Source organism: Ictidomys tridecemlineatus, chromosome 13 (assembly GCF_052094955.1).
Source record: "Ictidomys tridecemlineatus isolate mIctTri1 chromosome 13, mIctTri1.hap1, whole genome shotgun sequence".
NCBI classification, from domain to species: Eukaryota; Metazoa; Chordata; class Mammalia; order Rodentia; family Sciuridae; genus Ictidomys; species Ictidomys tridecemlineatus.
The window spans coordinates 38,477,619-38,502,533 of record NC_135489.1 but is presented as its reverse complement, the minus strand read 5'-3'; the positions used below and the strand labels follow the sequence as shown (position 1 = coordinate 38,502,533).

The window sequence follows — 24,915 nt, the reverse complement described above, 5'->3', positions numbered from 1 at the left end:
AATTTCACCCCCGAGTTCCCAGAAAAGCAGCTTCCTTGTTTTATGTTGGCTCAAATAAACCCATAATTCATATACAGCTCTCAGCAAATGTGTATAAAGGAAGTCCATAATAATATATCATGACAAAGCCTTGCATTATTTCCCAGTGGGAAGTACTAGTTTGTACAGGACAAAAGTATATAGGACAATAATATGTGATTTTATTGGCTGTTGGACTTATGTGCCTAGCAGAGATGAGGGAGGCTATGAAGACAATTCATAGAAGGACATTGATCTTCAAATAGCTTATTCTCATTTTTCTCAACAAACATTAACAAATACCAAACATTAACAAATGCCAACTCAATGGCTTTGGTTCCTAGTTACTTGGGAGAAGCAAATAAACAAACAAACAAATAAATAAATCTGGTAATAGATGCCATACATAAGGGCAATCAAAATGGAAATGATTCACCTCTCCTTGTGGGTGTTTGCAGTTAATTGGAACCGAGTTTGAGGTAGTAGAATTGAGTAGAATCCCTTTCACAGTCTCACTGTTAAATTAGGAGTGGCCTCCTAATGTCACTCTTTCCATCACAAAGTCAGCTAATGCCCACTATTAGACCATTTCAGCTTGGGCTAAATTCGTAACAGCATGAAGCTGGCTGAACTAGATTAGGCTTGTCAAATTTTATAAGTCACCTGCTGTTCTTATTGTCGGAGGAGGAAGCTGTTTACCTAGTCCCATTGCAGGGGTTTCTCCCCACTGTTCCTTTGTGTGTTGGTTCCCAGCAAAAGACTTTGAAATGGGGTCCAGGTGGTTGGAGTAGGTAGGATCTTCCTAAGTAGGGATAGAACTTTTTCTCACTGCCTCAAATTTCCTTTTCCTTTTTTTTTTTTTTTTGGGGGGGGTGTTGCAGGTACCAGGGATTTAACTCGGGGGCACTTGACCACTAAGCCACCTCCTCAGCCCTAATTTTTTTCTATTTTATTTAGAGACTGGGTCTTACTGAATTGCTTAGTGCCTTGTTTTTTTGCTGAGACTGGGCTTTGAACTCATGATCCTCCTGTCTCAAGCCTCCTGAGCCACTGGGATTACAGGCATGCTCCACTGTGCCTGGCTCAAATTGATTCCTTAAAATGTGAAGTGTTACTTCTGGTCATTGAAGATGGGACTGTGTGGTTGGTCTCAATTATCATGACAACAGTGGATAGTGTCTTTGCCTTCAGCCTGGGTTGTGATTGGCAGTGAAGTCAATAGTTTTAAGAGATAAAAATATGACCTACAGTCTGACGGATAGGTACCCTATGAACTAGTGATCAAGTTAAGGAAGGAACTGTGATGGTTAATCTTATGTCAACTTGGCTAGGCTGTAGCCAGCCAATAGTATCCAGATATTTGGTCAAACATCAATTTAAATATTATTGTGAAGGTGTTTTATTATAGATAAGATTAATATTCAATTCATTTGAGTAAAGCAGGTTATCTTCTAAAATGTGGGTGGGCCTCAAGAGAAAAAAAAGACAGAGGGGGAGGAAGATTCTCTGCCAGCCAACAATCTTGATCCTCTATCGGCAACTTCATTTCCTACCTGGGTCTCCAGTCTGCTGGCCACCCTTTGCACAGTGTGGTCTTGCCAGCCTTTACAGTCACATCAGTCAGTTCCTTAAAATAAATATCTATATACACATCCTATGGTTATGTTGATATGGAAAACCCTGATTAATAAATAACAACAATTTTGAAACATGGGGTAAGCAATTTAATTTGAGGGGAGGAATTCACAATATCTTGTGAAAAAATGTTTAGTATGTGCAGCACCAAACAATGCAGGGGTCTTGGGCAGGTGTCTTTGAGCTCTTTTGTTCTTTAGTTGGTTAGTAATTTATGTTCCCAGGGATTTCTACAATCACTCCACATTTATCCTTTACCTTTTTTCTAGATCTATTTAGTTTCATTTAAATTCAAATGTACGTACCTTCTCAATATTTTGTAGAAGCATTTATCAGATTCCATGAAGAGCTAGTATTGAGAAACTCTTGACCTAACTTACACTTTTTTTTTTTTTTTTTTTTAGGGAGGGAGCGAATCAAGTAAAGAAAACAGGCTTTGTAGCCAGGCATGGTGGCACTTGCCTGTAATGCCAGAAAGTTGGGAGGCTGAAGAGGATCAAATTTGAGGCCAGCTTCACCAACTTGAAGACCCTGTCTCAAAATAGAAAATAAAAAGGGCTAGGGATGTGGCTTAGTGGTAAAGCACTTCTGGGTTCAATCCTGTCCCCCCAAAGAGAAGAAAAGAAAATGAAAAAGAAAATCAGAAAATGCCAACTCGTATTTCTCAACTATAACCTTAAGTATTCTAGTCAGTTACTTAAGGCTCTGGGTTCAATCCCCAGTAGAGCCCCCCATCCAATAATATGGGCTTTGAGAGAAGAAAAAGATCAAGTCTTTGGGATCTTTCATTGTACTTGCTATGCTATTTCTTGATAGAAATTTTTCTATAGTCATCATTAATTACCCTCAGGTCTAGAGTATACTCATATTCTTTGGGGATTTTGAGAATCAGTTTTCTAAAAGAAACATGCTTTCCTGGTGATTCCAGTGGATTTCTGTGCAACGTATAAGTCCTAATGTCTCAAGCCCTGGGTTTCCTGTTGATGTTATTGCCTGGGAGAAATAAAGACCACAAGTGGACTCACAGAGTCAGAGACCGTTTCCTGGGATTAGACTCCAAAGGTCATTGTGAAGCTTGTAGAAGCCTCCAAAGGGCAGAATACAAGTGATGGAAGATGAAGGTTTGCTAGAACTGTCAAGAGTATCTTCTGCAGTAGAGTTGCATTGACAACCCAGAAAAGAAGGAAATGTAAAAGACATCACCGCATTTATTATAGGCAAAATACATTTTTTGGAGTTGGCTTTAGCAATGCCTCAGTGACTTCCCATGAGACTCTGCATGAGGCGCTGCTCATATGCTATCATCAGGGCTTAAAATAGCTTTTGAGATCCTAGAAACTGTTGGTGCTGCTCATCCTGCTTCCGCTTTTCCTAACTTCAGGTGATAAGAGCTGCCTGTCCCAATACACACAGTGCAGTCACGTCTTTCAGTTCCAAACTTCGGTTCACCAAAACAGATATGCATAAATATTTTTTTTCTGTAGCAGTAATTATCAGTTGAGGTACCTACCATCCATGTAGGTGATAGAGATTTAATTGTAGCCATTCACATAAAATTTTTTAGCCTTTGGATTGTGCCTAAACTTAATTGACCCAAGGCTTTGGGAGAGCCTCATCTGATTCCGGGTGAAATCAATTCACATAGACATCCTTTGGAATAGTCCCTCTGTCTGGCCCTTGGTTATCATCCTGTGTAATCTGCCGAAAGGACAGCCTTATTCCCATCCACATAGTCCTTCAGGGCTGGTGACCTTCCCTGTACTACGGTGCCAGTCTTGCCATCACAGGACCTCTCTTCCTTTTTGTAAGACACCCTTTCTTCTGTTATATTGTTTCCCTGGGACTCTACCCAGATAATAGACCTATTTGCTTTTGGATTATACCAACTACTGGGGAAGTCTCAGAGACTCAATAGTGAGGGATAGATCTAGATTTTTTTTTTTTTTGGTAGTGGAGATTGAACCCAGTGACACTTACCATTGAGCCACATTCTTAGCCATTTTAAAAAATATTTTCCTTAGAGACAGGGTCTTGCTAAATTGCTTAGAGCCTCACTTAATTGCTGAGGTTGGTTTTGAACTTGTGATCATCCTGCCTCAGCTTCCCGATCTGCTGGGATTACAGGCGTGCACCACCTCGCCTGGCTGGAGGGATTGACCAATACCTACTATCTTAAACTTTCCTTTTTAACCCTCCACCTACCCTCTCAGGGTGGGAATAGTTTGCTTGTATACAAGAAGCATCTTCCATGAAATTTTATGGCATTTGTTTGTAAATGGATGGAACTGGAATCAATCATGCTAAGTAAAATAAGCCAATCCCCCCAAACCAAAGACTGAATGTTCTCTCTGATATGTGAATTCTAACACACAATAAAGTGGGGGAAGATTGAAGTTTGTTGGATTAGACAAAGGGAAATGAAGGGAAGGGAGAGGAGATGGAAATAGGAAAGACAGTAGAATGAATCAGCCCTAACTTTCCATGTTCCTGTATGAATACACGACCATTGTAAATCCACATCATGCACAACCACGGAATGGGATCCTAAGTAGAATAGGTTATACTCCACGTATGTATAATATGTCAAAATATATCCTATTGTCATGTATATCTAAAAAGAACAAATAAAATAATGAAAAGAAAAACAAAAGAAGCATCTTCTCAAATCCTTTGCCCATACTACATGTTTTTCCAGGTCCTTTCTAGTAGCCCAAAATAGGGCAAAGACCAAGCAAGAGAGGGGAATGAAAAACTGAAAAAATTTAGTATTTCAAAATTATGATTCTGTCAGTAAGTGAAACCGAGGAGATTGAATCAGAATTTTGTTGTTTCTAAAGAGCAGTTATTCCAAGAAAAGAAGAAAAAAAAATGAAGTGGATTGGAAACACCATTTTATTAGAAAATCAGTGACCATTCCTACCCTTTTAACCCTAATTCTCGTGTATATTTACTTGATAAGAATGTCCAGGAGTGAGATATGTCACTATTTTCTACTTTATATATGAATATCAACTATGTCTATTTTCTAGACACATTAATAGTTTTAATAACTCAATAAATTATAGGCGTAACCGATGTGAATCTGCAATATGTATACGGGGTGAAAATGGGAGTTCATAATCTGCTTGAATCAAATGTATGAAATACGATATGTCAAGAGCTTTGTAATGTTTTGAACAACTAATAATAAAAATAAATAAATAAATAAATTATAGGCAATCCACAATTTTTTTTTTCTGATGCTGGGGACCTAATCTAGGGTTTTACACTTTCCAGGCAAAGTGCTCTGCCATTGAGTTACATCCTTTAAGAAACAAAAGAATGATAAAGAGTATCAGACATAACTGTGTACGTTAAAGTATCACAGGGCTACACAGACAGAAAGAAGGTTCATATATGTTATGTTTATTATTTGAAAAAGCAAAATTGAAAATTTGATATTTTCTTGTGTTCAAGTAGTAGTCTTAGGAATCAGAACATATATGTTAGAGAATGTGTTTTATTAATAGGCCTTATCCAGGCACTTAGCTATTAAATGTTGGTGGGGGTGGGGGGAGCCTCCACAGAGGTGTGCTGGAGATACTGGACTTTATCTCCTTGATTAGAGGTTACTACCGCAGCAAACTGACCTGCAAGATGGATCATTGAGATCAAAGGCTATAAGTTATGATGTTTGCTTTTGAAAAAGTCAACTCTACTCTGAACGTCATAGTTTGCAACTTTCAACTGGAAGCTACAACATGGATTCATGGTCTCTGTCTTGGTTTCTGTTCCTGGGCAACCTTCTCATGGTTTCTGGCTGGGTAAGAAAATAATGTATAGAAAACAATTAGAAAAATTGGGGAGCATTTGACATCAATCATTAAGGAAAAATTGTTCTTTTTATGTTTATTATATGTTTCAAATGTTAATATCAATTGAATTTTTTCATTTTTATTTTTATTTGTAGGCAGGGGCTGGAAGGATTTAGGGAAGCAGTTTTATCAGGCAGAGAATCAGAAACATTGACATAAAGTTATTATTGTTTTCAGTTTCAATGTCATATAATAAGTTTTCTTTTGATAAGATGGAAAATATGAATTTTGAAAATCATTCTATTTTTACTGTTGAAGAAATATGGATTGATGCTAGAGTAACTTGACACAGGAATGAAGTATGAAAAATGTCATAGGCATAGTCAAAACTTTCTGTTTTAATTTTTATTTTTGAGACAGGGTCTCACTAAGATGCTGAGACTGACTCTGAACTTGTGATCCTCCTGCCTCAGCCTCCTAAGCTCCTGGGTTTACGGGAGTGTGCCACCATGCCTGGCTTGTGAACACTTATAAAGTTTTATAGCATGGCATTTCTCTCCTGCATCTTTATCAATTTAGACTAATTTTCCTATAGAAACACAGGCCAGCCCAAGGTTTAAATGAACTTTCAAGTGGGTGGGGGAAAACCTGTGGCTGTGATTTAAAATAACAGTTATTATGTTGAGCTGGCAGTCAATGAGTAAGAACTAGAACTGCAAATAAGAGATACATTGAATACAGGTTAAAGCTGTAATTAGGAACAAGTACTTTAACTTTATTCTGTAGGCTCACCTGCATTCTTCAGGGTGTATGGCTGCGTGTGGTCATAGTAGGAGACACTCAAGGAACTTGCTGATGTAAAAAATGATGGTAACCTAATCAGGTCATTCTCCAACATGTTAGCATTCGTATGATTCTGTTTAGACATAAAGGCTGTGTCTGAATATAATTGTCCTTACACTTGGGTGACAATTTATTACATTTTACAATGCATGTTTCACATAACTCTTGCAATACTCATGCAAAGCAGGTATTGACCATATTTTACAGACAGTATAGTACCAGGAAGGCAAACTAAATTACTGTTAGTTGATAAAGCCAGTAAGACAATCCACATCTACCGAGTTCCAGTTTCTTCATCTTTTATACTAGATCCCACTGGCTGAAAATTTTCTAGGTTGACTCAGTTTTTTTCCACTGGGCATGTAGTCTGAGTTCTAGTGGTCATTTGTGGAAAACCTATTTTCAGGGGGAAAAAAAGGCTTTTCATATCACACAAATATGCCCATTTATTTTTTCCTTAGGTATTTGGTATTGTCATTGAAGGCAGAAACTTAGGAAAGACATGAAGTCTTGAGAAAAATTTCCTTTAAAAGCCTTGTCATAAATGACAATATTTCAATATTGGGAATGCATTTTTAGGCTTTTCAAGTATTGCTGCATGAATCCTTTAGAAGATCATGTTTAAGGTAAACAGTGATTTGAGGGCCAGAGTTGTATGTTCTGCTTTCTTTTCAGCTTTTGAAGTTGGTTCTTTGTTTCTTTTACCTTCAAATTCATTTAACAAGCAGTTTCAGTTTCTATTGGAAGCAAGAAGTCTATTTGCAAAAAAAAAAAAAAAAAATCATCTTACATTTCCAACTTAGCTATCTCAGTTACATGCCAGAAACGAATACATAATGATAATGAAGAAAGAACAACAGTGAATGGTTATAAATTGGAAGCAGGAAGACCATATATATCGTGGCATAATATATTTAATAATATCGTTTTTAATATATTTATGTTTGTTTCCCAGCCAGTTCAAGAAAACTTTGGTGAGTCTATTTTGAGTTTTCCTCTAGATTACAGTAAAAGAAGGTAATGTGGATAGTGAAATGACTGAATAACCTAGGATGTGTTTACTCCTAAGCCTAATGCATAATCGCTTATGTAGCACTGATGTGTAATTGCAGTGAACTTTGATTGAACACTGGCCTCTTGAATTAGCAAGGGAATATTATATTGTCCTCCTTCCAGGGTCCATATGCTCAGCAGAGAAAGAGATGGTGGCCCAGGGAAGGCCAAATACAGTGACAGACAGCCACTCCATAAATGCTTACCGTTGTTTTTGTTATTTTGAGTTAAATCAGATGAACCTGATAATACAGGCTGTATTTTAAACATTTGTTTCCTATCTCATCTAGTCATTCAATCTGGTCTTTGAAGGTTAATAATATATGGAATGACCAATTTCTTATTCCTGAGTCATTTGACTTTCAAAGGATTTGGACAGGACAGAGTAAATATCAAAAGCCCTTTCTTTAGTTCTCTGTCTGGCTGATGGGAGGCCATAATCAATTAACTGATTGATTAAGACACTGAATCAATCAACTGGAATAATCAATTGACGTTGAATCAGAATCTAGTAGTCACTTATCTGAGGCAAAATAAACTTGTTTACTTTTGATTATATAATTGATAAATATTTTCTCCTACCCTAAACACAATGTTCAACTTACTTTTTCTTTGTTGTTTTGGTCAAAGATATAGATGGTGGAACTGAGCAGGACATTTTCAATATCAATGAAGGTTTGTACATCTCTATTTTTTTAACCATATCTTTTATTTTTTTAGTTGTAGTTGGACACAATACCTTTATTTCATTTATTTATTTTTATGTGGTGCTGAGGATCAAACCCAGAACCTTGCACACACTAGGCAAGCACTCTAGCACTGAGCCACAACCCCAGCCCTAACATCATCTATTATGTAGAGAGTTTGAACCCAATTTATTAACATGAATTTTTTTTCTTCACTCTTCTCTTAGATTTGCATCTGGATCTTTTTGAGGGAGACATCAAACTTGATGGGGTGAGTTGCCAAAGAACAAGGAAGACTCTTCTATTGCTTGCAGAAAGCTATATATACAATGCCTGAGGATGAAGGGCAGCAAGGGTTTTGCTCATTCCTGCCTAAGGGCACAGAACCTTGGAGACACATTTACTTAATGAATGCATTGTCCTTGAAGGGACTCTTATAACAGTGTCTTCATCTTCCATTCCTCAGATTTCTGTGTGGTTAAAACCACCATCACTCCACCATGGATATCTTGATCTTTTTGGTCTGACTGCTTTTCATTTTTGGAGCAATGTGGGAGATTTTCATTTTGATGTAGAACTCCATTGATTGGATCTAGTTGAAACAAATTAAGTATATTTGTGAACCTCTTCAATGAGTTGGTTTTTTTGCCATAAGAAATAGATTTGATGACCTTTCAGCTAAAAATAATGTTCCCAAGTAAAAGTTGTCCCAAACCTGTTCACACAGAGCACTGCTGATTCTTAGCTAGCCATCATGACGCATGTGTAGATTTTATCTAGGTTTATAGGGACTTCAAAGTTCCCTATTATAAGCACTATACTTTTTCATGAGGATACTAACATTTTATTTTGATAGTACTGTTTTTTAATGTAAAAAATTTTATTTTGAAATGTGTGCAAGTTTTTTGCTCAGAGAATTTAATACCTCCTTTTCCCCATTCTTTTTTTTTTTATGATTTCCAGTTTTGAATCCATGCTAATTATATCTGTACGGATTTCAAGGACTATTTTTTAAAGACAAGATATAATTTATGTCCACCAGATTGAAGTGATTTTGGAACTACTATCCACTTGGTGATGATAGAAAAATACTTGCTTGTTTATAACTGGTTTTATCAAATGTTTTCATATAGGAGAATGCACAACCCTAAAATAAAAAGAGACAACTTGACAAGAGTCATCATGATTTAGAATACTTGTACCCTTTGACCTGGAAATTATCCACTAGACATTTTCAGGAAAATTTCGCTCTTCCTTTACACCCACTCCATCACCTCCTGCACCCCAGAAAGACTGCTCTCACCTGCATCTGAGGTTACATGTGTGTGCCACCATACCCAGCTCTCACATACTGTCTTCTCCTCTAGGTGTAAGCTCCATGAAGGTTGAGACCTTGGAACACTTCTTACCAAGGGATTCCTCCTTTTAAATAATATTTGATGTGTTGAATGGATGGATTCATGAATGATTTTTTTTTGTTTCTATTATAAATTTTAAAACCTTTACAAATTTTTTGGAACTTTGGCCCAGCTCACACGTGACTTTTTGTGATGTGAAATTTAGATTTTTGAGGTTTTACTATCACTTCCTTCTTACATATTTTTAATCTCTAAAAATTTACCAGTATTTAGAGTTCAGTTTCCAACAATCATTTGTTTATATTAGTATTTCTTTCTTTCTTTCTTTTTTTTTTTTTGGAACTGGCACCTGGGGATTTAACCCAGGAGCACTTTATCGCTGAGCTAAATCCAGCCATTTTAATTTTTTTAAATTTTGGATCAGGGTCTCAGTAAGTTGCTATAAAGCTGGCCTCAAACTTATGATCCTCCCAACTCAGCCTCCCAAGCTACTGGGATTACGGGAGTGTGCCACCATGCCTGGCCTGTGAACACTTATAAAGTTTTATAGCATGGCATTTCTCTCCTGCATCTTTATCAATTTAGACTAATTTTCCTATAGAAACACAGGCCAGCCCAAGGTTTAAATGAACTTTCAAGTGGGTGGGGGAAAACCTGTGGCTGTGATTTAAAATAACAGTTATTATGTTGAGCTGGCAGTCAATGAGTAAGAACTAGAACTGCAAATAAGAGATACATTGAATACAGGTTAAAGCTGTAATTAGGAACAAGTGCTTTAACTTTATTCTGTAGGCTCACCGGCATTCTTCTGGGTGTATGGCTGCGTGTGGTCATATTATGAGACACTCAAGGAACTTGCTGATGTAAAAAATGATGGTAACCTAATCAGGTCATTCTCCAACATGTTAGCATTCGTATGATTCTGTTTAGACATAAAGGCTGTGTCTGAATATAATTGTCCTTACACTTGGGTGACAATTTATTACATTTTACAATGCATGTTTCACATAACTCTTGCAATATTCATGCAAAGCAGGTATCAACCATATTTTACAGACAGTATAGTACCAGGAAGGCAAACTAAATTACTGTTAGTTGATAAAGCCAGTGAGACAATCCACATCTACCGTGTTCCAGTTTCTTCAGCTTTTTATACTAGATTCCACTGGCTGAAAATTTTCTAGGTTGACTCAGTTTTTTTTCCCACTGGGCATGTAGTCTGAGTTCTAGTGGTTATTTCCCATTTTCAGGGGGGAAAAAAGAGTTTTCATATCAAAAAGTATGCCCATTTATTTTTTCCTCAGGTATTTGGTATTGTCGTTGAAGGCAGAATCTTAGGAGAGACATGAAGTCTTGAGGAAAATTTCTTTTAAAAGCCTTGTCATAAATGACAATATTTCAATATTGGGAATGCATTTTTAGGTTTTTCAAGTATTGCTGCATGAATCCTTTAGAAGATCATGTTTAAGGTAAACAGTGATTTGAGGGCCAGAGATGTATGCTCTGCTTTCTTTTTTTTCAGCTTTTGAAGTTGATTTCCTTGTTTCTTTTACCTTCAAATTCTTTTAACAAGCAGTTTCAGTTTCTATTGGAAGCTAGAAGTTTTGCAAAAACAAAACAAAACAAAACAAAACAAAAACATCTTAGATTTCCAACTTAACTATCTCAGTTACATGCCAGAAATGAATACATAATGATAATGAAGAAAGAACAACAATGAATGGTTATAAATTGGAAGCAGGAAGACCATATATATCGTGGCATCCCAATAATATCTTTTTTTATATATTTATCTTTGTTTCCCAGCCAGTTCAAGAAAACTTTGGTGAGTCTACTTTGAGTTTTCCTCTAGATTACAGTAAAAGAAGGTAATGTGGATAGTGAAATGACTGAATAACCTAGGATGTGTTTACTCCTAAGCCTAATGCATAATCGCTTATGTAGCACTGATGTGTAATTGCAGTGAACTTTGATTGAACACTGGCCTCTTGAATTAGCAAGGGAATATTATATTGTCCTCCTTCCAGGGTCCATATGCTCAGCAGAGAAAGAGATGGTGGCCCAGGCAGGGAAGGCCAAATACAGTGACAGACAGCCACTCCATAAATGCTTGCCTTTGTTTTTGTTATTTTGAGTTAAATCAGATGAACCTGATAATACAGGCTGTATTTTAAACATTTGTTTCCTATTTCATCTAGTCATTCAATCTGGACTTTGAAGGTTAATAATATATGGAATGACCAATTTCTTATTCCTGAGTCATTTGACTTTCAAAGGATTTGGACAGGACAGAGTAAATATCAAAAGCCCTTTCTTTAGTTCCCTGTCTGGCTGATGGGAGGCCATAATCAATTAACTGATTGATTAAGACACTGAATCAATCAACTGGAATAATCAATTGACGTTGAATATGAATCTAGTAGTCACTTATCTGAGGCAAAATAAACTTGTTTACTTTTGATTATATAATTGATAAATATTTTCTCCTACCCTAAACATAATGTTCAACTTACTTTTTCTTTGTTGTTTTGGTCAAAGATATAGATGGTGGAACTGAGCGGGACATTTTCAATATCAATGAAGGTTTGTACATCTCTGTTTTTTTTTTTAACCACATCTTTTATTTTATTTTTTTAGTTGTAGTTGGACACAATACCTTTATTTCATTTATTTATTTTTATGTGGTGCTGAGGATCAAACCCAGCACCTTGCACACACTAGGCAAGCACTCTAGCACTGAGCCACAACCCCAGCCCTGACATCAACTATTATGTAGAGAGTTTGAACCCAATTTACTAACATGAGTTTTTCTTCTTCATTCTTCTCTTAGATTTGCATCTGGATCTTTTTGAGGGAGACATCAAACTTGATGGGGTGAGTTGCCAAAGAACAAGGAAGACTCTTCTACTGCTTGCAGAAAGCTCTATACACAGTGTCTGAGGATGAAGGGCAGCAAGGGTTTTGCTCATTCCTGCCTAAGGGCACAGAACCTTGGAGACACATTTACTTAATGAATGCATTGTCCTTGAAGGGACTCTTATAACAGTGTCTTCATCTTCCATTCCTCAGATTTCTGTGTGGTTAAAACCACCATCACTCCACCATGGATATCTTGATCTTTTTGGTCTGACTGCTTTTCATTTTTGGAGCAATGTGGGAGATTTTCATTTTCATATATTACTCCATTGATTCAATCTAGTTGAAACAAATTAAGTATATTTGTAAACCTCTTCAATGAGTTGGGCTTTTTGCTATAAGAAATAGATTTGATGATCTTTCAGCTAAAAATAATGTTCCTGAGTAAAAGTTGTCCCAAACCTGTTCACACAGAGCACTGCTGATTCTTATCTAGCCATCATGACGCATGTGTAGATTTTATCCAGATTTATGGGGACTTCAAAGTTCCCTATTACAAGCACTATTTTTTTCATGAAGATATAAACATCTTATTTTAATAGTAGTTTTAAAAAAATCTTTATTATTTATTTATTTTTAAGTTGTAATGAGGACTGAACCTAGGGCTTTGCATGTGCTATTCAAGCCCTGTACAGCTGAGCTACAACCCCTGCCCAATAGTACTTTTTTTTAATGCATAAACATTTTATTTTGAAATGTGTGTATGTGTCTGCTCAGAGAATTTTAATACCTCCTGTCTCCGACTCTTTTTTAAAAAAAATATTTCCAGTTTTGAATCCATACTACCTATATCTGTATGAACTACAAGCACTATTTTTTAAAGACAAGATACAATTTATCAGGCTGAGGTTGTAGCTCAGTTCTAGAGCGCTTGCCTGGCATATGTGAGGCAATAGGTTTGATTCTCAGCATCACATATAAATAAATAAAATTAGGTCCATCAACAATTTAAAAAAAAGAAAATTTTTAAAAATGATATAATTTATTGTCCACCAGATTCATAGAGATTTTTTTTTTTTTACCTTACTATCCATTTGGTGATGATAGAAAAAGAGATGCTTATTTATGACTGGTTTTATCAAATGTTTTTATATAGGAGAATGTACAACCCTAACAAAAAGACAGACAACTTGACAAGAGCCATCATGATTTAGAATACTTGTACCCTTTGACCTAGAAATTATCCAGTAGATTTTTTCAGGAAAATTCTGCTCTTCCTTCAGACCTACTCCATCACCTCCTGCACCCCAGAAACACTGCTCACCTGCAGCTGGGGTTACACATCTGTGTCACCTGCTCAGCTCTCGCATACTGCCTTCCCCTCTGGGTGTAAGCTCCATGAAGTTGGAGACCTTGGTGTACTTCTTACAAAGGGATTCCTTTTCTCTAGAATAATATTTGATGTATTGGCTGGATGGATACATGAATAAAATATTTTTGTTTCCTATTATAAAATTTAAAATCATTACAAAATTTTGAAGACTGGCTCAGCTCACATGTGACTTTTTCTGATGTTGTGAAATTCAGGTTTTTGAGGTTTTGTTCTCACTTCATTCTTATATATTTCTTTTTTAAAACTTTCTTTTCTCCTTCCTTCCTCCCTCCCTCCCTCCCTCCCTCCCTCCCTCCCTCCTTCCCTCCTTCCTTCCTTCCTTCCTTCCTTCCTTCCTTCCTTCCTTCCTTCCTTCTTTCTTTCACTGGGACCTGGGGACTTAATCCAGGAGCACTTTACCACTGACCTACATCCCTAGCCCTTTTTATTGATTGATTTATTTTGTGTTAGTGTCTCACTAAGTTGCTAAGGCTGGCCTCAAACTTATGATCCTTCTACCTCAGCCTCCCCAGTCGATGTGATTACAGGCATGCACCACCATGCTGGGCAGTGATATTTCTCTGTCAACTTTATGAACAAAATGATAGGAATTAGTCACTTTTTTCTACAAACTTCATTATATTATAATAAAAGTAGGAGTACATACACAATTTTTTTGGGCTAGCTGGGAGAGCTTTAAACTTCATTTATTTCTAGATTAACTATTTATCATTTTCCCCCTAATTCACTTAACTAACCCTTTCACATCTATTTTGACAGGCACAAGACAGAAATTCTATTATTGGAGATAAATACAGATGGCCTCACGTCGTTCCATATGTTCTAGAGGATAGCTTGGGTTAGTATGCACCTCAGAGTGTCCATAGCTAATCCATGTTCCTCACAGAACACGATGACAACATATATAAGGGTAGGCTCGTGTGGCATGCAAGGTTTTGTGTCTTTGTTTGTTTGTCTGTGAGCTGTGTACATTTACTTTAAAAAGGAAGCAAATGAACACTGAAAAAACCCTAAGTGATTCAGCCTGAAATTTGATGTGTTTTGATTAATATTGGGATCAATTCAACCAACATTTATGCAGAGCTTAAATGTTATTGGATACTAGGGGTATAAAATTTAGGAACATACTTTGTATTTTAAGGCATTAGTTTCTCATATGTTCAAGTTTTAAATATGAGTAAAAAGCATAAATAACCAACCAACTAAAACTTTAATGACGACATTGTTTTACCAACATTTTATTTTGCCAAGACAGGGATTAACAAGAACACACTATCTTTTATCATTGTGTTTCCATAAAACAAATAACATTATTAGTTCAGTGTTAGGTCACTAAAAAGTCAGAAAAACCTAATGCAAAACTAAGGACAGCTGTTATGTATTTATTTATTTAGGGTACCTGGGATGGAACAATCCAGGGCTGCTTAACCCCTGAGCCACATCTCCAACCCTTTTTATATTTTATTTAGAGACAAGGTCTTGCTAAGTTGCTTAGGGCCTCACCAAGTTGCTGAGGCCGGCTTTGAACTTGCGGTACTCTTGCCTCATCTTCCTGAGCTGCTGGGATTACAGGTGTGCACACGCTGTGATCAGCTACGGACAGCTTTTTGTATCCAGTTGTGATAAAAAAAAAACAACAAACCCACACATTGTCCTCATTTTACCTCTGGACTGGTGACTGTGATGTTATTGACCAGGATCAGTTTAGATATTGCTCTTTGAGAAAACGTTGGGGGAAAAAAAAATGATGTTTCCTTAAAGGTTACGCATTTCAGTTGAGATTCAGATAAATCAAAATTTAATTAAAATAGAAAAAGCATTATGGTTAGTGATATGTTCAAAGAGCTCTGAGGGCACATTGGAGGAAATTTCACTCAACCTAGACATAAAGGCATATGCAGTCAGGAGAAGATGACAGTATGTAGCAGGGCTGTGGTGAAGGTCCTGCAGATTGTACCTCATACATTTGTGCTTGGAAGAGGGAGAGGTGGGATGGTGCCAGGTTTGTGTTCTATTCACCAGGAGACGTTTGTTTCTTTGAATGAACAGGTTGTTCACCCAACTGGCCATCCATCACTTTCAGCACCGCATCTGTCCAGATGAGGAGTCCCTTTCCAATTGACCCCAACTGGGCTAGTAGGGCCTCTGATAGCAAGAGAAGGGTACTTTAGGCAGGTGGCCCAGTATGTGCAAAGGGATTAGATCTTTCTTCTGTATTAATTCCAAAAATTCTGGAAGAAATTGATGGAGATGGGAGAAAACTCCTACTTGGAATTCAAATTGGGATTGTAAAACTAATGACAGCAAATAGTTGTGACACAGATTAGGAAGAACTTGAATCTGGGTATAAGACGCCTTGGTGTGTATATTGATAGTAAGGTAGAGCAAAAAAAAATTTTTTTTTATTGTGAAGGTAAGAGAGTCATCATTTCATTTTATAATAATTACTCTGGTTACAGTATAAAGATGTTATTAGTGGGGCAAAAAGACAGTAGGAGATCGTTTAGAAGACTATCAAAGAAATTCAGGGAAGAAATGAAGAGATTCTGAACCAAGACTATCTCCAGGAGATAGAAAAGAGTGGATAAATCTAGAAGAGACTTAGAAGGCTACTTCAGCTTTGGTGATTGACTACGAGAGTCAAGAAGATGGTTAGTAAAGATTGGATCTTAGTCAACTGGGTAGTGCCTTTAATAAGAATGGGGAATATATCTTTTAAAAAATTCTTTTAAAAATATCTATTTACTTATTATTTTTAGATATACATGACAGTAGAGTATATTTTGACATATTATCTATACAGGGAATATAACTGATTCTAATTAGAATCCCATTCTTGTGGCTGTACATGATGTGGAGTTACACTGGTCATGTATTCATAGACGAACATAGGAAAGTCACATCCAGTTCATTCTACTGCCTTTCCCACTCCCATTCCCCCTCCCTTCCCTTCATTCCAAGACTAGAGAATTTATCTTAAAGAGGGTAGGTTAGTTTTCTGGAAGTTATTTGTCGGCATACAGAATTTAAATTGCATCTCTAACTTGTGGTAGTGATATCAAATAAAGTGTTGATGTGTGGTCTGATCATTAAAGAAAATTTTGGGAATTATTAGGATGTAAGAGATAGTTGATATGGGTGTGAATGAGTGTCTCTCACAGTGTCTTGTCAATAACTGACACTTCACAGATAACTGGATTATACTGAGTGATCCAGAAAGATTGTGTTGAGTGAAAGGAGTGCCAAAGATGGAACTCAACCTGCGAAAACAACTTTGGAATTGATACAGGAGGAAGATTTGATCAAAGTTATTGAGAAAGGAGAACTGGCCTTAAATGTGTATAAAAAACTCAGTGGGCTAGAGAAAGCCAAGGCAGGAATAATTAACATTGTTAGAAGCTATTAAGGCTCATGGAATATGAGGAAAGAAAGATGTTCGTTGACTTTTGGAGTTTGGGAAAACCTGAAACACTTAAAGGATTTTTTTTTTGGTTTGGTCTTTTAAAAAAAATTTGAAAAACTTTTATATTATATATATATATATATATATATATATCTTTAAAAATACTTTCCTAAGGGGCTGGGGATGTGGCTCACGTGGTAGCGCGCTCGCCTGGCATGCGTGTGGCCCAGGTTCAATCCTCAGCACCACATACAAACAAAGATATTGTGTCCACCGAAAATTAAAAATATATATATTAAAAATATTTTCATAATATATTCAGATTAATGAAAGACAAATGCACTTTAATCTGATTGTATCACTTAGTCTATTTTTGCATGTATTCCAGTCATGCCTAAATACCTATTTTTAAGTAACATTATAAACAACATGAAAAATGTCTTGCAGGTAGGAGCTATTTTTCATCTTATGAATCTGAGGGCATACTATAGGCAGTTAAATATTTTAAAAATAAATAAATAAACATATTATCTGAATTGGATGTAATAGGTTGAAAATTCAGCCTAGATCCAAAATGTGCACATTTTCCATAGTTCTAATCATAATGTTTTAAGGTTTTTGTTATGCTTTTTTCATTTTGTGTTATTGAATTTTTTTCATGTTACATAATCTTTTTAATAGAATGAAACTTCAATTTTTATTTTCAATTATGTGATTTTGATTCTTATTTAAAAAGTACTTTATCTCTATGTAATATGGTAGAATCAAATTTATTTTCTGCGTTCAGAATAAGAGGTTTTTTCCTCACATTTCAGAAATGTGTACCATTTTCAAGTAACTCAGACCAAGGAAATTACTGAGAAAGGCCACTCTCACATGAAGCCAAAATGAACACCGTGAAAGGTGTTCCGGAAATGACTTCTGGAAAGTCCTCTTTCTCAGGCTCTCGTAGGCCTACCTAAGAAATTGTATCGTAGGGCTGTAGATGAAACTTCAGCTGTGGTCTGCCTGGTAGATGTGGCCCCTCTGAAAGGGGTAGCACTTGGAGCATCCATTTCTAGCTTCTAGTGAGTAAGTTACAATTCCTTGCCTGAGTGCTCAGTTTTGGGGAAAAATCTTATGGGGTGGAGGCTAGATGTGAATTAAGTGGGTGTGAAAATGAAGTGGAAGGGGGTCTGAACCTGAAGAGACCAGAGAGGGGATGATAATCCTGCATAATTGCTGTCTGAAACCCTAGGATTTTCAGGGACTTACCCTTTTCCTTGGGAGCCAAGGTGGTTGTTGTAGTTTTAAATTGGTACATTATGATTAAATATAATAGTGTGATACATTATGCCATATTCATACATGCCCCAAACATAATTTAGCCAACCTCTTTTCCCAGTATCTTTCCTTTCCCTCCTTTTTTGGGAGCCAAGGGACTTTTATGACATGATCCTGGTGGAGCTTTTCTGCATCCATGATGCAATCAATAAAGGCTTGTGGTAGGACAGGCATATGGCAAATGAACATCTTATCGTGGTAGAGGTCTTTCCTGCTAATACTACTCTCATGTGTTCTCAAATATTGCATTTTCAAAACAGTCCAACATGGGTGGAAATTCTCATCAATTTTGATGAAAGGCTTAGATTAGCAAGTCCTGCTTACTTTCTATACTAAAATGGTGATGTTGTGGTTAGTTTAATCAAGGCTTATTTTAAGAAAAAGTTTGATTTGAAATAGTGATACAAATGTGATATTTTTAGTTCAGAACATTTTATTTATTTATTTAGTTAGTTTTTGGTACCGGGAATTGAACCCAGGGGTGCTTAACCACTGAGACATATCCCCAGCCCTTCTCTCTCTCTCTCTCTCTCTCTCTCTCTCTGTATATATATATATATATATATATATATATATATATATATATATATATATATATATGTGTGTGTGTGTGTGTGTGTATGTGTGTATGTATGTGTATGTGTATTATTTAGAGACAGGGTCTTGCTGAGTTGCTTAGGACCTCACTAAATTGCTCTCCTTAGAGAATATGGCTTTGAACTCTTGATCCTCCTGCCTCAGCCTCCTGAGCTGCTGGTATTACAGGAGTATGCCACCCTACCCAGCTATAGTACAGAATATTTTGAAATGATTTAAACATTTGACAAGAAATTACTATACCTTTTGAAGCTATTAATGCAGTCATTAAGATAATGATAAAGATTTAGTGGTATATTATTTAGTAAACAATAGTTCATATAATATTCTATAGACTGTAATTTTCATTTTTTTATGAAAATACATGTGTGCTCTGTATGTACCATAAGCAAAAAGTATGGTAAGGGTGATTATTTCTCAGTGATAGGATTTTAAATTCCCTTCTTTTTGTTTTTAATGCCTTTTCCAATGTTTTCACAGTAAACGTGCATTACTTATGTGGTATTGTAAATGGTTCAACTCTGAGGGCCTGTTATGATTTATGGATTTTGAGGCCTTACCAATGACAATCTTATACTTGTATTTAATTCAGCTTGGACAGAGATGTTGCAGGTCATCCTCCTTGACAGGGTATACAAAAATTATGTAGGAAGGAACTTCCTTTATTTGGAACTTCATCTTTCTATCTCTTCTTATGCTCACAGTAACATTGCAAAGTTGATTTTATTTCTTCACTAAACTGATAACAGCAAAGCTCTTAAGAGTAATTACATTAGCAAAGGTTATAGGTCAGAAGTTAGGTGAAGACGCATGAGAACTTGTTATGTCTGGCCCTGGGGTCCTAGCATTTCCTGTTCTCCACTACTACTTCCAGGCAGGCCACCATTCTTCACATAAGCAGTGCCTGACTCCATTTGTGTCAGACCCTCTTTTTAGGTCACCCTCAAAGTTTTTTTTCCCTCTATATTTTGTTGCTTTAATGTGTCTGCCTTCTTTGAGCTTCATATCTCTCTAACCCATGAGCACCATTTTTAATCTCCTAATAGTTCTTAACTCCATTTTGGTCATGAACTTGGTTGCAAACCTCTCGAAAGCTCTCCTTAGGGAATATAGTTTGCAGGTACAGATAGAGGAAAAGATACATTTACTTTGCATTGCTATTTTATGGACCTTCCCTTCTCAAGGTCCTTGGATTAAAAACTCTGCTGGGGCCTTTAAATATAAATGGTAGTTCCTTAGATAAAGCAAGTAACATTGACTGTTCATTTTTTTGTGGAGGAGGCGGGTAGTGGGAATTGAATTCAGGGGCACTTGGTCACTGAGCCACATCCTCAGCCCTATTTTATATTTTATTTATAGACAAGGTCTTGCTGAGTTGCTTAGCGTCTTGCTTTTGCTGAGGCTGGCTTTGAACTCAAAATCCTCCTGCCTCAGCCTTTCGAGCAGCTGGGATTACAAGCATGCGCCACAGCGCCTGGCTTAACTGTTGCTTTTTTTTTTTTTTTTTTTTGAGAGAGAGAGAGAGAGAGAAAGAGAGAATTTTTTAATATTTATTTTTAGTTTTTGGTGGACACAACATCTTTATTTTATTTTTATGTGGTGCTGAGGATCAACCCAGCGCTCCATGCATGCCAGGCAAGTGCGTTACAGCTTGAGCTACATCCCCAGCCCCAAATTTATTTTTTATTCTACTTTGTTATATATGACAGCAGAATGCATTACAATTCATATTACACGTATAGAGTACCATTTTTCATATCTCTGGTTGTATATAAAGTATATTCACACTGATTTGTGTCTTCATACATGTACTTTGGATAGTAATGATCATCACATTCCACCATTATTAATTACTCCATGCCCCCTCCCTTCCCCTCCAACCCCTCTGCCCTATCTAGAGTTCATCTATTCCTCCCATGCTCCCTCTCCCTATTACACTATGAATCAGCCTCCTTATATCAAAGAAAACATCTGGCATTTGGTGTTTGGGGATTGGCTAACTTCACTTAGCATTATCTTCTCTAACTCCATCCATTTACCTGCAAAGGCCATGATTTTATTCTCTTTTACTGCTGAGTAATATTCTACTATGTATATATACCACAGTTTCTTTATCCATTCATCTACTGAAGGGCACCTAGGTTGCTTCCACAGTTTAGCTATTGTGAATTGTGCTGCTGTAAACATGGATGTTGCTGTGTCCCTGTAGTATGCTGTTTTTAAGTCCTTTGAGTATAGACTGAGGAGAGGAACAGCTGGTTGACTGTTAATTTTGATCTATGTTGTATATCCTCCGAGATAAAGAAACACCCTTCCTATTGTTTAGTAATGCACTGCTAATGGACTCCAGAAAAATATAAGGCAAAGTAAGGATTCTGAAGAATAATCAAATGCTTGAATAGAATACTTAATTGGTACTGTATACTAAATTTTATAAAAACAAAATGTTGGAAATTCTTGAAGGAACTAACTCATGATAGTCAATAGAGTACATAGCCTATTTCCATGGTGAATTGTTCAAAGGGGATTATTTTAATATGTGTATTTTTCTTTTTACTTGTTTATTTTTTTCTTTCTACATTTTTTATGGGTGCATTAGAGTTGTACCTAGTGATAGGATCTGTTGTTATATCTTTGTACATGCACACGATTTAATAATCTAATTTGGCCAGTGTCACTCCCCAGCATTCCTCCTCCCTCTTCCTCTCATATCCTGGTCCCTTTCTTCTACTCCTCTCCCTTGGTTTTCCTTCAGGTGTGAATGCTAAAGGGGTTATCCTCCAGGCATTTGATCGCTATCGCCTGAAAACTTGCCTTGACTTCAAGCCTTGGTCTGGGGAAGATAACTATATAGCATTTTTCAAGGGCACTGGGTAAGTGGAGGGTTACTAGGGGTTCTCCTAGGGAATCGCCTCACAGTAACTGCCCAAGGCCCTGACCATTAGCATAGGGCCATGGCTTCTTTTGCTGTTGGTTGCAGAGCAAGACAGCTAGGTCTAGTTTCCCTGGCATAAAAATAATGTTTTCACACATTCAACCAGACTTTCAATGTTAAAATGAGTGTGACTGAATGTCATCTATTCCACAACCTGTGGATTTCCACCCATTTGTAATTGAAATGTAATCTTTATTCCCTCTTAAATAAAAACACTTTTGTGTGCCTGTGTGTATTTAACTTAATTTTAACCTAAAAATTATTCTTACCTAAGAACATGGGAGCATGTTTGCTTGGAGCTCAGCATTCTGAGTGGTTGCTGTGCCTGGGAAAGCCCTTGTAAATGGGCACAGGCATACCTAGGATGATCTCATAGACTGAAACTTCCAGGAATATCAGGACCAAGCTGCCTGGGGAATCACTTGCTCCTATGTTAATATGTAGCATTAGGGCAAGTTCTCTAAAGATCTCTGGCCTGCAAGGTTTTTCATGCCTCACCAGGATTGTGAGAGAAATGCACAGTGTCTCAATCTAGGGAAGGGCCAAGGGGTGGGCATTCTCCTGGAGACCTCAGTGTGCATCTCTGTAACACTTCCCCCTCTCCTGTAAACTCTCCTAAGCTGCTGGTCCTCGATAGGAAACAAACGTCAGGGGAAGCAGGAACTTTCCATTGGGAACAATTGTGACAGGATAGGAACCGTGCAGCATGAGCTCTTACACGCGCTGGGATTCTGGCATGAGCAGTCTCGTTCTGACCGGGATGACTATATCCAGATAATGTGGAACAGAATTAAACCAGGTACATTTCTCTCTCTCTCTCTCTCTCTCTCTCTCTCTCTCTCTCTCTCTCTCTCTCCATTTTTAGACTAAAATGTTAATGCCAATGGTTAATAATTGAAAAACTGACATCTTGCTGCCTTACTTGATTTATCCTCTAACTTAGTACGTCTGAAGTACCTTAAAAGTCGTTGGGTGCTACCATACAGGAATCACAGAACTGTGATTTAGAGCTGTATATAACATAGAAAACTAGAGTTTCTCAAGACATGTTCTATGGGATACAGTCCCACATATTCTTACACGTGTCCAATGGGAAGGAGCCTGAATTCAAACTAGTTCAGGTGAAAAGAAATTAAATGTGCAGTTAGTTATCTGATTGCCTGGCTGCAAACTAAGAGATTTCTAGAGCAAACGAAGTGTTTTAATCTATGACCTCCCTCTTTAGTATTCTCACAGTTTTATTTTGGATAGGAACTTCTGCCCATATTTGATAAGACATCTATATATCTTTGGAAATCAGGCACACCTCATTATATCCACAAAATCACCTGATTTCAAGTTCTAATCAATTGCCCTTGACTGTGATGCTGAGTTGCGTGGTATCTTCTTTAAATATATTCATTTTAGTTAAAAAAAATATTTACTTTCAGTACTAGGGGTTGAATCCAGCAGGCTGTACCACTGTACTACAGCCTCAGCCATTTTTATTTTATTTTATTTTTATTTTTGAGATAGGGTCTCCCTAAGTTGCCTAGGCTGGTCTTGAATTAGTGATCCTCCTGCCTCAGCCTCCTGAATAGCTGGTATTACAAGCATCTTCCACTGTGGCCAAAAATGAATATTTTTTTCCTTTCCTTATTTTTTATTGGTGCATTAGAGTTGTACATAATGATGGGATATGTTGATAACATATTCATACATGTGTGCAATATGATAATATAACTTGACAAATGTCACTCCCCAGCACCCCCCAAATGAATATTTTTAATTGATAAATTGTAACTGAACACACCTATGAGCTACAAAATGTCATTTTGATATATGTACTCAATGAGGAACGATTAAAACAGACTAATTAGCATGTCTATCATCTCACTTGGTGTTTTTATAAGATATTTTAAAACTACTCTTAACAATTTAGAAATATAAAATAAATTATTATTAACTGTTGTCACCATGATTTATACGTATCTACAAATATTCCAGCAATCCTGGAAAACGTCTCTGACCATGTCAATCCTTTTTCTAATGATTCTTGTCTATATTATTCCCAGGTCCCATTTGAACCTCCCTTCCCAAAGTCCTCTTAATTTTATCTCCATTTGCTGTGGAGATGAAACTTAAACTTCTGCCCTGGCTGGCCCATAATCCTGACTGTTTCGTTACCACTTTTTAGAGCCTTGGATCCGGCCCGCATATTCCAACTTGGGACATGGAATCTTAGATATATTTAGTGTGATTGCTGGAATCACAATTCCAAGTGTGAATATTATATTCTAAGATAGGAAGATGTTAAACACTCAAGGCACAATAGATCCTTTGCATAAAAGTTTGCTATATTTTATTCTCCTTCTCTAAGTGAACAGTGTGTAGAGAAGATACATTGGTTTTATGAACATCAAGTAATCAAAGATTTTTTTTATGTACCACTTAGGTCGAGAGCATAATTTTAATATTCATAATGACAAAGAATCCGATTTCCTGAATGTTCCCTACGATTACTTTTCTGTAATGCACTACAGTAAAATTGCATTCAAAAGAGGACAAGACCCTACAATTATAACAAAGATGGCAGTCTTTGAGGATCTGATTGGCCAACGCATGGATTTCAGTGACTATGATCTCCAAAAGTTGAATCGACTGTATAACTGCTGTATGTGACAAGTTCTTTGAAATGTGTTGTATTTCCCTCTGCTATGTGGAAGAAAATGATGGTCTGTGCCATGGGGCGTTTCTGAGAATATATATGTTTGACTTTCAGAAAAACAAAGTAGCACCCAGATCCCAGTTTCCCACTCAGTTGTAACATTTTTCTTCTCTCAAGGTCTGTCTTTGAGTTCTTTTTTTAATTGTTAATTTGTAATTGGACACAATACCTTTATTTTGCTTATTTATTTTTATGTGGTGCTGAGGATCAAACTCAGGGCCTTGCCTGTGCTAGGCTAGCGCTCTACCGCTGAGCCACAACCCCAGCTCTGCCTTTGAGTTCTTAAAAACAGCTTGAGTCCTTTTAGGAATCCA

The 24,915-nt window shown here is 36.8% G+C and overlaps 1 protein-coding gene across 1 annotated transcript in view; it reads left to right on the top strand.

Annotated features, from left to right (window-relative positions):
• Positions 1–5,306: 5,306 nt before the first annotated feature.
• Positions 5,307–24,915, top strand: part of Mep1b (meprin A subunit beta) — a 33,298-nt gene continuing 13,689 nt past the window's right edge. The window contains exons 1-11 of the mRNA XM_005337471.3: positions 5,307–5,456; positions 7,246–7,264; positions 7,974–8,018; positions 8,257–8,300; positions 11,194–11,212; positions 11,926–11,970; positions 12,218–12,261; positions 14,396–14,474; positions 21,715–21,832; positions 22,515–22,693; positions 24,329–24,547. Of these exons, the coding sequence (XP_005337528.2) occupies positions 5,394–5,456; positions 7,246–7,264; positions 7,974–8,018; positions 8,257–8,300; positions 11,194–11,212; positions 11,926–11,970; positions 12,218–12,261; positions 14,396–14,474; positions 21,715–21,832; positions 22,515–22,693; positions 24,329–24,547 (874 nt within the window). The 5' untranslated portion in view covers positions 5,307–5,393. The remainder of the gene's footprint in view (positions 5,457–7,245; positions 7,265–7,973; positions 8,019–8,256; positions 8,301–11,193; positions 11,213–11,925; positions 11,971–12,217; positions 12,262–14,395; positions 14,475–21,714; positions 21,833–22,514; positions 22,694–24,328; positions 24,548–24,915) is intronic.